This window comes from Apis florea, unplaced genomic scaffold (genome assembly GCF_048593485.1).
Source record: "Apis florea isolate Af1SG1 unplaced genomic scaffold, ASM4859348v1 contig_2492_pilon, whole genome shotgun sequence".
NCBI lineage: Eukaryota > Metazoa > Arthropoda > Insecta > Hymenoptera > Apidae > Apis > Apis florea.
In genome coordinates this window covers 4,029,005-4,045,534 of record NW_028256593.1, presented here as the reverse complement: position 1 = coordinate 4,045,534, position 16,530 = coordinate 4,029,005, and the positions used below count along the sequence as shown (strand labels likewise).

Sequence of the window (16,530 nt, the reverse complement as noted above, 5' to 3'; positions counted from 1 at the left end):
AACCGAGGAGTTGTGACAAGTTCGTTGGATTACAAAGTAACCTGGTAACAACTTCCATTTGAAACATTTCAAGAACATAGTTATACATTTCATAATTTTGTGAAAGAGGGAAGAAAGATAGAAGAGAATTTAAAAAAAAAAAAGATAGAAAAAGAAAAGGAACATGAAAATTTACTTTAAAGTAAATTCATAAAAATCTCTCTGTTTAATATATGTATCGTGGAGAATTCTTGTTTTCTTTTTATTTATTTATTTATTTTTTTTTTTTTTCGTTCAATCCTAAAAGGCTTTGCCAAATCCATTTTCGAAATGGTTTTCGTTACCAGTCGGATAAAGTCTATCATGTCGAGCGAAGATATCTGAAAAATGTTTTATATCCTTCAACGCACCGAATACATCGGACGTCGTACTATTTTTATGCTAAAATCCACGGGGGGTTTCGATTTCGTTATACCGTTTCTGACTTATCGACATTCGTCTTCTATTTCTCGAGTTGCAAACGGATCCGTACCGTTCGCCCACATACGATTTTACGATATTGTAGGTTTAACCCACTTTGTTATCCCAAAACGACCAATTTTAAATAAATTTAAAAATTCTTACTTCGGTAATAAAAGAACCGCCTATTCCTTTGACCGGTCTATTTTTAATTCCAAGGTGTTGATCACAATGATATTCCTAAATATAAAGAATTTACCACTCTCGCAAAAATAATCTCTCTACTTTCACATTTCCATTAAAAGATCCAACGATAATCTATGATTCTGTGATACCGAAAGAAGTTTGCATCAATTTACCAACGCGCTTCATCGATTAATACCGATCCGAATTTTCCACGAAACGGGTCTAAATAATTGAGATGGATATTTTATCGTCTTGTCAGGTTCCCGTGAACACGAAACACCATGGTGGATCGTATACGAGAGGCGAGGGTAGGGAAGGTACGTGAATTCGGTGAAATTTGAAATCGGGTAAAATTGCCCGAAGGCAATGGCGAAACAAATTTCACCCATTAGCGACCGACGGAGGATACATGTCACGCCGCGGTTGTCATCAATACAAATATCTGCGCGAGATACCTGTCCATATTTCCGTCCTCGAGCCACGGAATCACGTGTGTGGTCCCATACACGGGAAAACCTCTCGAATTTATTCGATAAATTCATATACTACTGGCTGTGCTCTTGCTATGAATTTCTTGAATCTGATCGTGTAAATCGCATGCTTTCTTGCTATCTTCATTTTTTTGAAATATGATTTATAGTTGATTACAAAAAATGTTGGTTGCTAAAGCTTACTTTTTTAATATGTAATTTTTCATCGTGCGTTCTATTTTATTCTCAAGCATTAAACTATCGGGTAAGTTTAAAATATTAATTCAATAAATTGATATTAAATGGTTTCAACAATTATTAAGAGGATAGTCACCTGCAATAACCTAGTACGAGGTAATTTCGCTGTTTTACGAGTTTTCGTAGCATCAAGACGAATAAGGGAACTTTTAACGAGGTCAGAAGATACGAGACAAGTAGCTCGTTAGAGGTATTAACTCTTAAAAAAAAGTGTAATTTTTTTCAATGATAAATTTCTTGAGAGAAACCGAATGAAACGAAAATTCAATTCTTTTTTTCATATGGCCCCCGAATGCGACAAAAAATATATTACACGGGTGATCTATTTTAGATCTCGTGTCTGCGTCGGACAGAGCGGAGAATACAGCGTGAGAGTGCTTCTGGATTTAAATACAATAACCCGGGGCTATTGTAAAAAATATACACGGCCACGTTCGCGCGACTGCACACAAATGGTCGGGCCTTATGCATGCGACACGATCGCTGGTATTTCTATTCTCCAAATTAATATGGAGAATTCAATCACGAGTATCGTACATATTGATAATCTCTAATTTTTTCTCAATAATCCATTTTTAAGATGGTCGTTCATAATATATTGGATATCCAAGCAATTCAATTGATTTTTTATAATAATAAAGATTTAATAAATAAGTTTTAAAGATCTATATGTTTTTCTATATTGCATGATCTTTTTTATCTTCTATAAAAATGACGTGATAAATTTTCATATTTCATATTTTCACCCATAAAGTTTGAAATGCTCTATAAATTAAAAAATTGTGTAATTTTAAAGCATTTAAATTTTTTATCAGAATAAATCGTAATTAATATTATGTAATGAAGAATCATGGGACGATTGGTGAAGGAAAGGGGTTATGTGTATATACATATCTCTATGCGAATGCAAACGTGGCTGCGCATGTAATATGCGGTGTAATCGCATTCCTATGCATGTTACAAGCCCTGTAGATACAGTGGATCTAATGGACGACACATGTTAAATATTCCGCCGATATCGATACTATGAAGAGATTATTCTGATCCACGTGCTCGTGCTATTATCATTTGCCTATATCCTTCTCGATTTTTCATAACTTAATGGGGCATTAACGTATTGAATGGATCGAACAAATACTGGAGAGTCACTTTGTAGATTAAGTTATCCATCATGCAACCTCCTGCCGTTCTTTGTTCCCTTTGTTTTGTTTAGTTATTTTTGTTCTATACTTAATGTGTGTGTGATAAAATTTAATTTCTTTCATTTTCTGTAATGGAAATTCTGCCAATTTTTTAACAATGATTTTCCATTCTAAAATTTCAATCAATATTAAATGTATTGAATTATTAAAATTATCGATGATAATTTTTTTAACGTGCATAAAAAAAAATATTACAACGCATAGAAAAATGCACTGTAAGTTCGAGATCATATCGATGAGATTGTTCATATTTGAACACGAAACAGTATGCTATCTAACTTGAGAAAGAGAAAAAGATTTTTTTCGTTTTATATGTCTTTACGCAATCCCACCTTTGCATACGTTTGAATGCTTTCACGTTAGATGCATTTGAACGTAGTTGCATATGTGACAAAAATTCTTTTGTCGAGTTCAGTTTGCAATTGTTCATTGTCTACCAAACGAGATTCTGAAAATATTTCGATAAAAAGTAAGAAATAATAACGAAAAATATCAAGATTACATAAAATATTTATTTTACAAGTAAACGTCATTTAATTATATAAAATAATTTATTGCTATTATCGTTTTTTCTTTGCTTTCATCTGTATCCTACGACTTTTTCCTAATCTCTGTTTCGATTTTCCTTTTTTCTTCTTCAAATCTTTTCCTGGTAATGAAGGTCTTTTATATTCTGATACATCTGCGGAACTTGCCCTTGTGTTCTTTTTGCTACCCCTTTTTTTACCACCAAAACCAAATTTGGCATCCCTCATTTTACGTTTTGCTGCTGCTTTTTGATCCATTGCTTTGCCTTGAGGTTTCTTTTTATCTTCTAAGAAATCAAGATCTTTTCTTACACCTTTACGATACTTTTTGACCTCTTCTAATAATTTTCTCTTTTCTGCATGTTTTTTCAAAGTTGCTTCTATCTGCATTTGTTTTCCTATTTTCCTCTGTTGCCTCAATTGCCTAACCTTTTCTGATCTTTGCGCTATTGTCTGTTGTTTCATTAGATTTTCTCTGACCTTATGCATATGAGCATCTGATTTTGCCATTTCAGCAAAATAATCATCTGGCCTAGTTGTTGGAATACCAAGTTTTTTTAATCGGGCAATACCCTCCATAACAGCAGCTTGTGCCTGTCTATGAAACATTGTTTCTCTACGAAAATCATTTAGAACGGGATCATCTGCTGGGTCATATTGAGGTAATTTTTTATTCCCTTTCAATTGCTTTGCACGTCTGTCTTCCTGTTCTTGCATTTGCAATGCCAATTCTGGTGCTAAAGGTGCTGGTGCATTGGTCAAGTCTAATCTTTCGATCCATGGTAAATTCAATTTAATTTCTTCTAGCTTTTTTTTCATAAGAGACTAAAAATGATCCCAATTATGATCCTCTGATTATTTTTTTGTATTCATAGATCTAATTATATTATACTTACAACGCAATTTTTTGGTGTTTTTTTATTTTTTTCAACTACTACATTTAGACCAGGTTTTAACAAACCTTCTGCAAAAGCTTGCCTTAACTGTACACGTGAAAAAATATAGGTTAGAAAAGAATTACATTATATATTTTAGAGTATAAATAGTATTTACTTCTTCGTCTGATGAATTATACTCTGAATCGGATTCGGAAGACGATGACGCTTTTACAGCTTTTTTCACTTTCATTTTTTAAGTTAAATTTGTCAAATATATAAATTTAAACTTCTATTGTAAACAGTATATTCTATGTATCTTTCTTCTAGCGCTCTCTATTGGGAATATAGGAACATATTTGAAACATAATGCTTAAATGATAAGTTTTCCTAATGCTTTTAAATATTATTAAAACAAAATATTAAATATTCTTTTTGCTTTTGTAAACAGTTTATTATATATTAAAAAAAACTACATGTAATAATTTCTCTTTTGTATTATAAAAATTACTTTATCATAACGATATTATTATCAGATTTATTATAAATAATGTCACTCTAATTTTTAAAATATTTACTTTTTATTTCATTAAAAAAGAAGTATACAATATTTAATAAAAACAAAATTGCATATCATTTTCTATAAATGAAGATGATTATAAATTATTAATATTATCAATGATTATTTTCCATCAGAATAAAAAAGGAAATCTGTGTTATATGATATAAGAAATAAATTTAGTTATCTTATCTCTAAATCTATGAAAAAATGAAAAATACATGAAACAAGATACGAACCAATCATATATAATGATTTCAGTCCAGATTCTACTTATTGTGGAGAAATTCTAAAGTGAAGTTCCTGTCTGAAATAATATATTCTATGCCAGAATTTTTTGTCACAGTTGGTTAACGACAGCGAAATATCATGACGGATAGTGATAAGAAACCTATGTCACGTTTATTGAAACTTGCTAACAAATTTAATTGCTTCTACCTGTCAGGTAAGTCTCATTATCAATATTAAACATGTCTGGTCTTTTTTTTTACATCAATGAATTAATTTTCTAATGATTAGGACATAGAAACGTATGGCTTTCCGTCCTGTCTAGTAAGATATTGATTTCGAGTTTGTTGTGTATTCTTTCTCGTATTTTCAATGAATTAACGAAAACTCTGTTTATATTTTTTGAAAATATAAATAATATTCGCAAAATTTATCGCATCTATTATTTTCCTTATTATCTTTAAAAACTTTCCCATTTTTCTGATAATAAATATTTTGAATAAATTCTTGTTACATATACATATATACATATATTTATCAACGGATAAGAATTCATATTATCTGTATCCGATAATCTAAAGATATAGTAATGTTTTGTTATATAATTTAAATATAAATATAAATATAAACCAAATCTATTTAATAATAAAAATTTTTAGTATTTTTTTTTTTTTTTAGATTTAAATAAATGTAATATAATTAATGTTATACTATGTTATATTTTTATAATAATATATAATTAATAAAAATATATAATTCTTATTAAATTTGTTTTATGTTATATTTTATTTTTCTCTTTATTATAGCATTTGCATTTTATAATATATATATAAGTAGATTTTATATATTTCTTAAATTTTATGGTAATGTATTTATAATAAATAATAATATTTGAATATTCATAATGTTCCTTAGGTTTTCATGCAGGAGAATGCAGAGCATTTGTTGTTGATGGTCAACAAGTTGGCCTTGTACGTCCAGATGTAATGAAAGAATTATTAAATTATCCACAGGTATTCATACATTGAATTGCAGAATAATTTATAGAATTTTAATATTTATTTTAAATATTGCCTTGAAGGTATTTCAAGTACATCCTGAATATGTACAACTAAATCCAGCATTCAGAGACTATGCAGAAAGAAGTGCTCGAGTTGAAGAAGTTTTAAAAGAATGGCGTGCAGGTGGAAAATTCATAACATTAAGAGGATGGAGAGAAGAATGTTATGAAGTACGAGCAGAATTCAATACTCCACCATTATTTAAAATGGATCGATCTGCTACATGTATGTATAATAATCATAATTTTTTTAATATTTTTTATTTTTTTTAATATTTTTACTTATTATTATTTTTTATTTCCAAAAATATTATTATTTATTTATTATAACAATAGGCTTATTTGGAATTCGCAAATATGGAGTAGATATTAATGGATATGTTATGGATCCTGTCAAAGGATTATCAATATGGTTACAAAAACGTAGCCCAAATAAGCAAACTTGGCCTGGATATTGGGATAACATGGTGAGCGGTGGATTGAGTGTGGGATTTGGTATTAATGAAACTGCTATAAAAGAAGCTGGAGAAGAAGCCAGTATTCCTAATAATCTTATTGCAAAATTAAAGAGTGTTGGTTGTGTATCTCTGTTTTTTGAAAGTGAAAGGGGTCTGTTTCCCAATACAGAGTTTGTATACGATCTTGAACTGCCACCAGATTTTGTACCAAGTAATAATGATGGAGAGGTTGAGAATTTTGAATTGCTTCCAGTTAATGAATGTATAGAGAGGATACTGTCTTCGCATTTTAAAACGACATCAGTTCCAGTTGCTCTTGACTTTTTAATTAGACATGGATATATCACAGCAGAAAATGGTAAATATACAATATTATATAAATGATTATTAAATTGCGAATTATAATGTAGCTAAAACTAATCAAATTATCAAAAATATATTATATATTGTAATATATAAAACATGTGTTATCCCTATATACTTTAAAACATAATAAATCATAAATAAAATTCAGATTTTTCATATAAAAAACATAAGAAAAATGTAAAAATAGGGAAAATACCATTAAAATCATTTTTTCTTTTATTCATTTAAAAGTAGTAACGATATTAATGAATGAATTCGTGATCTATCTTTTCCTAGAAATTTGTATACTTTTAGAAATCGCATCTATTATTTATTTGAAATTTAAATTCAAGGAAATCATAAAATCAATAAAATCATGAATAAATTAATGAAACGAGATGCGAGTGAGAGATTCGAGTGAGCGACAAAGACGAAAATAATTTTAAAATTTAAATGATTAAATATTATTCTTGTTTTTTACATAACGAAATCTGAAGTCGTATCGGGATAAATGAAAAACCGTTTTAAAGAGAAAGGTTTCGCGCTTCTAATGATTCCTCACTCAGTGACCGGAATTCACTATTTTCAGAGTTATAGCAGTTCAAAGTTTTCCTAATGTTAATAAATCTTTAATCGAATTTTAAGTTTTAAGTTTTAAATTAAATATTAATCATTTCTGGAAGAATATTATGCCTATAACAATGATTAATGATATATTTGAAATTCTAAATTAATTTAAAAAATCATTTATTTGATTTATTGACTGATTCAAATTTAATTATGTTGATTGTATAAAATATATGTAGTATGAAAAAATATATATTTGCAATCTATTGATTATAATATTAAATATTCTAAAATGTTCATTTCTTTGTTGCAGAGCCTAATTTTATTGAAATCGTGGAATTGCTTCATATACCTCTGCAGACCATTTACAATCATCCACAAAAAAAATGTAAATTAGCTGCAAATGGTGAGGCAATCGATTCTTTAAACAGAATTTAAGTTTAACTAGTCTTTAATTTAAATTGCGTTAAAAAATTAATTGAATGAAACGAAAAGTTAGCTTTTTTTTTTGTGATTTTCTTGTATTTGATCAATTCTTCGCAGATTTTATAGTAAGAAAAAAGAGAAAAAATGATGCAATTTTATATACATAAGGCTTGCAAAATATTTATAAATCACTAAATAATAGTTCAAATATTCCAAAAATCGATTTACAAGATTTTTATGATATTCAAATTAACTCTTATTTCCATGCATATTAGAAATAAAAAAAGAAAAAAAGAAAAAAATAATTTCAATAGCTATATACTGATTGTAACATTTTTACTCATAGATATAATTCTTTTTGTTATGATTCTAGTAGTTTTTATATAATAATGATGAAAGTATCGGTAAATACGATTTTTTGATGATTCTTATAGGAAGAATATTTCGGAAAATAAACATAGATATTATTAACTTAGAAAGAATTTCATAGGAAAGATATATTTTAATTTGTTGACTGCGAATTTATTAACGTTTAATAACTTTGTAAAATTGGCACAATATATAGATATATAATTTAAGAACTAATTTTTAACATCGTTATATAAAAAAAAATCACGTTACATCTTCCTCTAATTTTTACCAACCATCGAACTGAATTTTTGCACAATAATGAAAAGAGAAGTTTTCGCCGATTGTACGATATTTAAACTTGTGACGATTTTTGATATACATCGATGTCAAATTAGAAGTATTATTCATACAGCATTCCAGAGCATAGATTAAGACTTCAGTTTCTAAGCGACATGGATAAAAAAAACGAAAGAATAACAATAGTTTTTTCTAACGTTTGTAATCGAACTTTTGTACTAAACTTGTACACCTAACAACAACAAAAGTGCATAGAATGCCAATGCAGTAATATCGTAATATTCTGCGTAGAATTAAGACAGAATTCATTCACAGTATTATGGACGTGAATGCACAGTATACTGTTTGATATGTTTAAAGTAAGGAACTAACGAAAAAAAAAAAAAAACAAACAAATTTATAGATGAATTATGTCAACGTATGTGTTCTTATATTCCAACTATGCTACCAACGAAAAATGCTTTAGATCTAGCATTTTATCTTGAACGACTTTTTTGAGAAGGGGAACAAAAGTGTTCGTATTGTTTATTGTATGTAATACGTAGGTAGATTTTTTAATTGAAGACGATTGGTACTAAGGTTCTGATCAAGTGATATCATTAGATTTTGAAGAATAGTAATTGTATAAATGGCAAACGCAAATTTAAAACATCGCATTTTTTGTATCAATGTTATGGATTTAATATTTATTGCTCATTTTACTTATTTGATGATTGTGGTTTAATTTATGTATTCATTGTTCTGTTCATCTAATGCACAGAACTTATTTTTATTTTCTTTAAAAGTCAACTAACAATTAAATATTTTTGTAAGATATTTTATTTAAATGATGCTTCGTACTACTTACATTGCGTATGCCTTAAGTTAAGAAATTTTTTGATACTGAACTAGTTTCTATGAGATGAAAAGTCATTAGGTGTGTTGAATTCTAGATATAAGTTGTTGTTAAGAATTCAACATTACAATCATTATAATTGTGTTTTTAAGAAACTTTTCTATCAAGACTAGAATATCTGTATCGTGACGTATTATGTTAATATATTTGCTTTCTTTCATTGCTTTTATTTTTCGTCTATTTTGCTAGATGAGACGTAGTTGAAATATCCGTACAGCTTAATCTAACTTTATTTAATCTTTATTTGTACTAACCTCTGATATGTTTAATTAAGTAAATTCGCTATTTTTATAATTATATACTAGTCATACTTATCATTGCTTTATAATTTCTTAACAATCTGGTCATAAAATTGTAGTATCTACGATTATGTTTGTTTTTAAGTGAAACTAACATTTTTGTGATAGAAATGAGTACGGCTGGCCATACTGTTTAATGCATGAATTAATATTTGTCAATGAATAAATTTAATTAAATTTAAATAAAAATGTCATCGTTTCTATCAATGACACCTGAATGGCCATCGTTCTATTTTTCTTTTTCTTAATTTTTTTTTTTTTAACATAGAAACATATCATATGTTTTTCTTTTCTTTTGTTTCTATTAATCATTAACAGAATTAAAATGTAAGGCGAATTTTCTATAGCCATTTTTATTCGTTGCATAAATGTTGTACTTAATTTTCATAGTCTTTTATATATATAATGAATCCTCTGTTATAAAATATAATAATGTAACAATCATTAAAGCAAGAAAAAAGAGAAGAATCAGTTACAATTATACATTAACTCAATAAATAAAGTTCAAATATTTTGTATTTTATCATTTTATCCTTTTCCATGTATTCAATAGATTTTCCTATATTTTTATAGGAATATTTATAATATTTTATTAAATAATCAATAATACAGTGCATAATAGTTTCTGATAAATTAAAGATTTATATTTCAAAAATCTAGATAATAAAAAATTTTTTCAACGAAAAAACAATAATAAATTAATGGGAATGTTCAGAAAAAAAAAAAATAAAAATATACTAGAAACTTGGTGGGGAGACTTGACTTTGTTGGAAGAAACAAAAATCGACCAAATCACTCCCTCTTTGAACATCATTGGGATAACAGTTTCGCGACTACTCTTTAGCACTTGTACTTCCTGTTGAAGTTTATATTCAAATTTTTTATTTGTTTTCAATTGAAAGTTTTCAATTAGTTTTAATTTCAGTGAATAAATCAAACGAAACATAAAAGTTTGTGTAAAGTTTTATCTTGTTTATCAGGTATAGTGAAGAAATACTACTAATAATTATTTCTTTAAGAAACAATTACACTTATAAACATTAATTTTTTTTATTCATTACGACTTTATTAATTTTTTTGCAATGAAAAGTATCGAGATTGCATCATATTGCGAAATATCGCATTTTCGTTTTTTTCTATTATTTCTCATAAAATCCATTAATTTGATCAAATTTTGATAATTTAGAAATTAGCCTAAGATAAAAATTAGCGAAAATTTTTACATAGCAAAAATTTAATTTTTCCTATTTTAATTATTTTTATGTTAATATATATAACTTTGTATATTTTTTATATTAGTATAAAATAATATAATATTATTGAATAAAATTTTGTCAATTATTAAGTTAAATTTTATATTTACTGTTAAGTTAAAATTTTCATATTTGTACTTTTTTTTAATTCATTTGCGTTCTTTTGATAGTAGATTTTTGACTATGGATTCTACGACGTTTTCACTGAAACAGTCTACATGTCCTTTAACAGCCACGAAAATTTCATCAAGACTTGGATATTTCATACATTTGGCGATAGGTGAGTTATTTCATTCCTATATATTTTTTATTTTGTACGAATAATGTAATGAAATCTCAAAATTATAATATATATAATCAAAATTTTGTATAGCTCATATTATATATAGAATTAATTTACAAATTTTTTTAAAAATATATTATGAATAGAATATATATTGAATAGAATGAATAGAAAATAGATATTTAAATAATTAAATGAACATTGATCGATAAAATCAATAGAAAAGAACTGATGCATTTGCAAATGGCAAATTTGATAAATGGCGATACAATGAAAATGAAATTTTCTTTCACTGACCTTTTTAAATTTGATGTTTAAAAATTGAAAGCTTGATATAATGTAGTCCAAAGTGATTATTTCATAATTCACATACAATATATTTGCACTGAACACTTTTTCCACGTTATTTTTTATTTTAAAACACTATTTTAAACAAATTGTAAGTTTATATTACGACATCCCACAGTTAACTGCGACAAATTTAAAATTGTTTCGTTAAAGATTTAAAATATCGATATATGAAAGTGTTTCATTTCGATTTTAGGCTCATCGATATTAAAATTTTGAAATTCGATATTGAATTAGCAGTGCGCATGCGCGTTTGCATTCAGCAAATGGTTCCGTACAGTTTTGTGTGGGTGTTGTTCTTGCGTTTTGAATAATAATTTTAGATTGAAAAAAAAATGTCGACATTAATAAGCAGAAGAATTTTTGCGCATTTTTGTAATAATCATTTGAAAAAGTCGTCAATGCGTTCAAGAATTGTTAGTTTTAGTTCTATTAAAAATGAAAAGTTTTCCAACCTAGAAGAAAATGCAAAAAGTGGTATGCCGGCTTCTGAACCAGGCAAAATTTGTGCTGCAGTTTTGAAGAAATTCTCTGATCCGCTTATTTTAGAAAATATTGAATCTCCTAAAATATTGCAAGCAAATGAAGTAAGTTTAATGTATAAAGATTTACAATTTTAAATAACAGTTTTAAAATATCTTTGTTCTATTTTTAAATACTTTCAACTGTCTAATATCAATTTTTCTAATAATTGAATTAATTATTTCATTCTAATATTGAACTCTTCTAATATTTGAACTAGACAATGTTTTTTTATATATTTTATACCATATACAATGATATTGTTTATATAAATAAAAAAGAGGAACATCATATAAAAAACAATAAAAACAAATAGTAATATATATAATAATTTTTTATATAGTTTAGAATTAGATAAATGAAATGAATATGAAACTATTATAGATTTAATTAAAAATATGAAAGAATATAAAAGAGTTTAATAATTTTTTAAAAGTTAATTTTAATATGCTTTTATTTAATAAGATTATTGAAATATTTTATATTTTTTTATGTTAAATTAGATTATTTAAATTTAAATTCTTTCGGAATAATTTCTTTTGTAATAATAAATTAAATTTTAGATAGAGTTCTTATTAAAAAAGTAAATGTATCTTCGCATTGGTAGGTCCTTGTAAATGTTGATTATTGTGCTTTCAATGCATCAGATGCATTATTAGCAAAAAATTTACACACATTTAAACCAAGTTTACCTATAGTGCTTGGTTATGAATTTGTTGGAAAATTGATTCAAGTTGGGGAGGAGGCAAAAAAACAAGGATATAAAATTGGGGATAAAGTTATTGCTCTTAATAAGGAGCGTTATGGAGGTTTGGCTGAACAGTGTGTAGCAGAAATTACTGTAAGCAGATTCCTTTCAATTAATCATTTGTATTTTATTCTATTGTAAATGCAAAATTTTAGGATATCTGGAAAGTACCATCTGAGATAAAATCTGTTGATGTAGTGGGTTTACTCGATGATTATATTACAGCTTTAATTGCATTAGAAAATAAAGTTAGCATTCTAGAAGAAGATATCATTTTTATTAATATTGGTATAAGTAGCACTGGTTTAGCTGCAGTTGATCTTGCTACAAATGTATTTAAAGCTCAGGTTAGAATTTAATACTTGAGATTTATATGTATATTTATTAAACAAAAAGTCTAATATAGTCACTTTTTGTTATAAGTTCGCGATGATTATTAATTCAGGTAATTAGTGTTTGTGCTACTGAAGATGGAGCAGCTCTTGCTAGAGAAAAAGGTGTGTTTGCTTCTTTTAAATATAAAGATCGTAAATTATTAAAACAAATTGAAGAGATAGCTGCAGAGAAAGATATTAAAAAAATCTTTGATGATGCAGATGGTGAATATTTAAAAAAAATATTAAGTTGGTAAGTTTAACGAAAATTGATTCTTATGTGAGATTTTAATTAAATTAAAAACAATGGTAGTAATATATAAGTAGGTAAATAAATACTAAATATGTTATATTTTTAGTTTTACTAATATTTACAAAAGTGAAATAACAATGGAAGATTTGTTACGTGATGATAATTTTGCTGTTGTATTACATCATTTTTCTCGCGAAGGTACAGAAATAATTTAAAAATAGTAATCATTTTAAATTAAATTGCACGATTTATTCAATGTGTTTATTATAAAGGAAGGATAGTGATTGCTGGTACAGTAGCAACTATAAAAAATGATTCTGATGCATCAAAGAATGGTTTTACTGTTAGTGGATTCAATTTAAGAGAATATAGGAAGGAGAAGCCTGATATATATCGGTATAATAATTATTACTTATAAACTAAAATGTTTCATAAATTTTTTTCTCTTAATAAATTATTAAAAAATGATAATAATAATTATTAAGTTGTAATTAAAAGAAATTAGATTTAGATTTAAATTATGTGATATTCTTTAATTTTAATATTTGTTTAATTAGACAAGCCGGAGACGATGTTTTACAATTTATTGAGGAAGGTTTGATTAATCCAACATCCGTATTGACTGTTGGATTGCCAAAAGTAAATGATGCATTGGAATTTATTCTTAATAATAAATCTCCAGGAAAAGTGAGTGTAATAAATATAATTCGTTAACACACAGTTGTTATTCTATCGATTATATAATTATTATATAATTATATAATTAACTATTTAAAAAATTAAAAACTATTCATTTCACAGGTAATTGTTGATATAAAAAATAGCTAATAAATTTAAAGCGAAGAAAATGATATTTTATAATTAACAAATTTTTTTTATTAAAAAAAAAATGAAAGTTTTATCATAATTTATCATAAATAATCCCGCATAATAAAAGATACAAAATTAAAATTTAATTAAGCTTTTTATTAAGTACATAAAAATTATATTAATAATAAATCAATTGTATTTTCTGTACTCTATTTCTTAATAAATATTTTGCATTTTCTTATGAGATAGAAAATTAAGTACACAGTAAGTATCTTTTCTTTCCTACTTATCTCAAAATTTCTAATCATTCAAAATTAATTACAATCAATTTTCATTTTCATAATTTTTTCCTACATTTTGACATTATTTTGGTTTGTTTATGTCGTTCGAAAATTGCATAAATGCGATTGTTCTTAAGTAGCAATGTCGTACTAACTTGATTGTGGTCATTATCGATTGCTCAACACCCCTTTATCGAAACTGGAGCATTTTGTTGCCGTGTTACCGACGAAAGGAAGCACGAAGTAAAAGTCCTGAGAACGGTCCTTCGTGAAATCGTCGATTATAAATATGTTCCCCTTAATGGTAGCAAAGAATTTTGTTGCGTTCCTCTGTCAGGTTCGATTCGAGGTGAAGAAAAGTGATTGTGCTTTTGTAACACACAGTTGACAGGGTGATACACACGCGTTTCGATCTTAAATTATGAGGCCATTATCGGTACTCTGGGAATAATGATCCAAGATAGAAATTCTCTGATCTTTTTCTTCTGACACGTTTAACGTAGCTAGAGAAATGTTGAGTATGCAGAAAATTGTTCAACAAAAACGAATATCATTATATGCATATTTTTATTTAGATAAATAGTTGGTAAATTACGAATAGCGTGAAAAGTAGGTCGACTATTTAAGCATACTGTTCGAAAGGATTGTCCTTTCGAATTCGTTCACTACGGGGGTCGAATGACGGCAGGGTTAAACGTGTTGATTAATTGATAACCGTGATTTGGGATCGTAAAGTGGCGTGGGTGCTCCAGATTGCGTGAATCGAGTGACTCGATATGGTCAGCCTTCAGGCAAAGTCCTTGTAAAATTATTTTCAGTCGAACACACAGTCTCAGAAAATATTTCTTTTTTTAATTTTTTTATCATTAAGGATAGTATCAACAATATATTTGGCATTCCAATTATGAATATAGAAATTGTTTTTGTAAACGAAACAAGAAAGAAAAATTATTCATTAAAAAAAGTGGATTAATATTGAGAATTATAATTGGTTCAAGGGATTCTGGATAATGATGTAGATGTGATGAGACACGATTTCAATATTCGATCCTCTATTGACGCTGATATCGCGAAATCCTTATGCAAATGACGTTGTTTTCTTTGAAAACCTTGTATCACCAATCTGATCGAGGAAAAGTGAGAAATATCGCTTTTGTTCGAATCTTAATCACGATTTATCCTCCTCTGAATTATCTTATTTCGTTTTTTGTTCGTTTTCAGAACGAAATTTCTGACCTGTCTTTTTTTATCTGTTTAAATCAAGGACTTTATTCTAGTTAATTAATCGTAACTAGATTATATGACTGTATTAAACAAGTAAAACCAGATTTTTTAATTAAAAGAATTTCTTTTTATTGTTGCATACTATTCGATCCAGTGTAACGGATCTGGGTTTTCATTAATTAGCAATGATAATAAGAATTATGATAATAGAAAAGACTTTTGATAAAATTCTTTTCAATTAAATGAATTTTTGTTATTTATTCACAAGAGTTATAAAAAAGTCATTTATTCTTTCTTAAGAAACAGTTACCCCTAATTTAAACAGTTTACCTCTTCATTACTTCATATATTCCTGAGAACGTGAAACCATTAATTTCCTCCGCGAAGTCGCATAGAATGTAAATTTCCAATCCGAATAACCCGCATTGAATACATCATCATGAAATCGTACCATTCGCAAAATAGCTAATCTAATTAATCACTTTCTTCTATCGCTCGAACGTTTTAACGTAACACATTGCGTTGCAAACGATCGACGTATCAATGCTGTGTCAATCAATGGGCCGAATTACGTCAGAAATCGAACCATCGAGGCGCCATTTTCGGCGTTCAATTGCTCCATTTTGCGATCGTTCGAGAGATAAGTGGGAATTTCGAAGGGCGCGCGTGTCGTGTAATAAAATACGCGCTCTAAAATCCATCGATTCACTCGAAGAAGAGAGAGAGAGAGAGAGAGAGAGGGAGAGAATAAAGAAAGAAAGAAAAACGTTCGTGTTCGACGCGAAAGTACTTGAGAAACTTGACTTTTTGCGCTCAATGTGTTTTATTATGTAACCTGTCCTTTCGATCTACACGAGAACCTTTATTTCTCCTCCGCCTCCGACATCTGGCAAGCAAATCGTCCGCGGATCCTCTTTCCAACACCGGGTTAATTGAAAGATCGTGTATCTTGGACACGAGGCGTAACACAGGAGGCAGGATCTATTAGGCGAT

General features: G+C 27.6%; 5 protein-coding genes across 6 annotated transcripts in view; 3 read left to right on the top strand and 2 right to left on the bottom strand.

Moving 5' to 3' along the window:
* LOC100870268 (uncharacterized) overlaps positions 1 to 16,530 on the bottom strand; it is a 400,411-nt gene that overhangs the window by 344,426 nt on the left and 39,455 nt on the right. Inside the window, exon 1 of one of the 2 annotated variants that reach the window (XM_086906261.1) lies at positions 11,275 to 11,526. The exons of the other annotated variant lie outside the window; for it this stretch is intronic. The gene's annotated coding sequence lies outside the window, so the exon portion shown is untranslated. Of the gene's footprint in view, positions 1 to 11,274; positions 11,527 to 16,530 lie in introns of those variants that run through there. 2 annotated transcript variants of the gene reach the window in all.
* Positions 3,047 to 4,335, bottom strand: LOC100865070 (putative rRNA-processing protein EBP2 homolog). The gene is made up of 3 exons (XM_003693326.4): positions 4,135 to 4,335; positions 3,978 to 4,064; positions 3,047 to 3,906 (listed from the first exon to the last, which is right to left on the bottom strand). The coding sequence occupies exons 1-3, from the start codon at positions 4,207 to 4,209 to the stop codon at positions 3,115 to 3,117; spliced, it is 954 nt and encodes a 317-aa protein (XP_003693374.1). The 5' UTR covers positions 4,210 to 4,335; the 3' UTR covers positions 3,047 to 3,114.
* LOC100870698 (uncharacterized) lies at positions 4,777 to 9,952 on the top strand. The gene is made up of 5 exons (XM_003693291.4): positions 4,777 to 4,960; positions 5,659 to 5,756; positions 5,825 to 6,029; positions 6,140 to 6,619; positions 7,487 to 9,952. The coding sequence occupies exons 1-5, from the start codon at positions 4,885 to 4,887 to the stop codon at positions 7,609 to 7,611; spliced, it is 984 nt and encodes a 327-aa protein (XP_003693339.1). The 5' UTR covers positions 4,777 to 4,884; the 3' UTR covers positions 7,612 to 9,952.
* LOC100870464 (protein Cryzl2) lies at positions 10,868 to 14,289 on the top strand. The gene is made up of 9 exons (XM_012486078.3): positions 10,868 to 10,974; positions 11,522 to 11,912; positions 12,455 to 12,688; positions 12,751 to 12,942; positions 13,041 to 13,222; positions 13,329 to 13,420; positions 13,495 to 13,618; positions 13,780 to 13,909; positions 14,024 to 14,289. Exons 2-9 carry the CDS (start codon positions 11,661 to 11,663, stop codon positions 14,048 to 14,050), a joined length of 1,233 nt encoding a protein of 410 aa, XP_012341532.2. The 5' UTR covers positions 10,868 to 10,974; positions 11,522 to 11,660; the 3' UTR covers positions 14,051 to 14,289.
* The window catches only part of LOC100865193 (uncharacterized), a 56,441-nt gene continuing 50,786 nt past the window's right edge, over positions 10,876 to 16,530 (top strand). Inside the window, exon 1 of the mRNA XM_031916280.2 lies at positions 10,876 to 10,974. Within this exon, the coding sequence (XP_031772140.2) occupies positions 10,913 to 10,974 (62 nt within the window). The 5' untranslated portion in view covers positions 10,876 to 10,912. The remainder of the gene's footprint in view (positions 10,975 to 16,530) is intronic.

Coding starts and splice junctions, on each gene's coding strand:
- LOC100865070 (XM_003693326.4), bottom strand. CDS start 4,209: ATGAAAGTGAAAAAAGCTGTAAAAGCGTCATCGTCTTCCGAATCCGAT. Junction 4,065..4,134: donor ATAATTCATCAGACGAAGAA/GTAAATACTATT, acceptor TCACGTGTACAG/TTAAGGCAAGCTTTTGCAGA. Junction 3,907..3,977: donor AAACACCAAAAAATTGCGTT/GTAAGTATAATA, acceptor GATCATTTTTAG/TCTCTTATGAAAAAAAAGCT.
- LOC100870698 (XM_003693291.4), top strand. CDS start 4,885: ATGACGGATAGTGATAAGAAACCTATGTCACGTTTATTGAAACTTGCT. Junction 6,030..6,139: donor AATGGATCGATCTGCTACAT/GTATGTATAATA, acceptor TTATAACAATAG/GCTTATTTGGAATTCGCAAA. Junction 6,620..7,486: donor ATATATCACAGCAGAAAATG/GTAAATATACAA, acceptor TCTTTGTTGCAG/AGCCTAATTTTATTGAAATC.
- LOC100870464 (XM_012486078.3), top strand. CDS start 11,661: ATGTCGACATTAATAAGCAGAAGAATTTTTGCGCATTTTTGTAATAAT. Junction 13,619..13,779: donor GAGAAGCCTGATATATATCG/GTATAATAATTA, acceptor TTGTTTAATTAG/ACAAGCCGGAGACGATGTTT. Junction 13,910..14,023: donor ATAATAAATCTCCAGGAAAA/GTGAGTGTAATA, acceptor TTCATTTCACAG/GTAATTGTTGATATAAAAAA.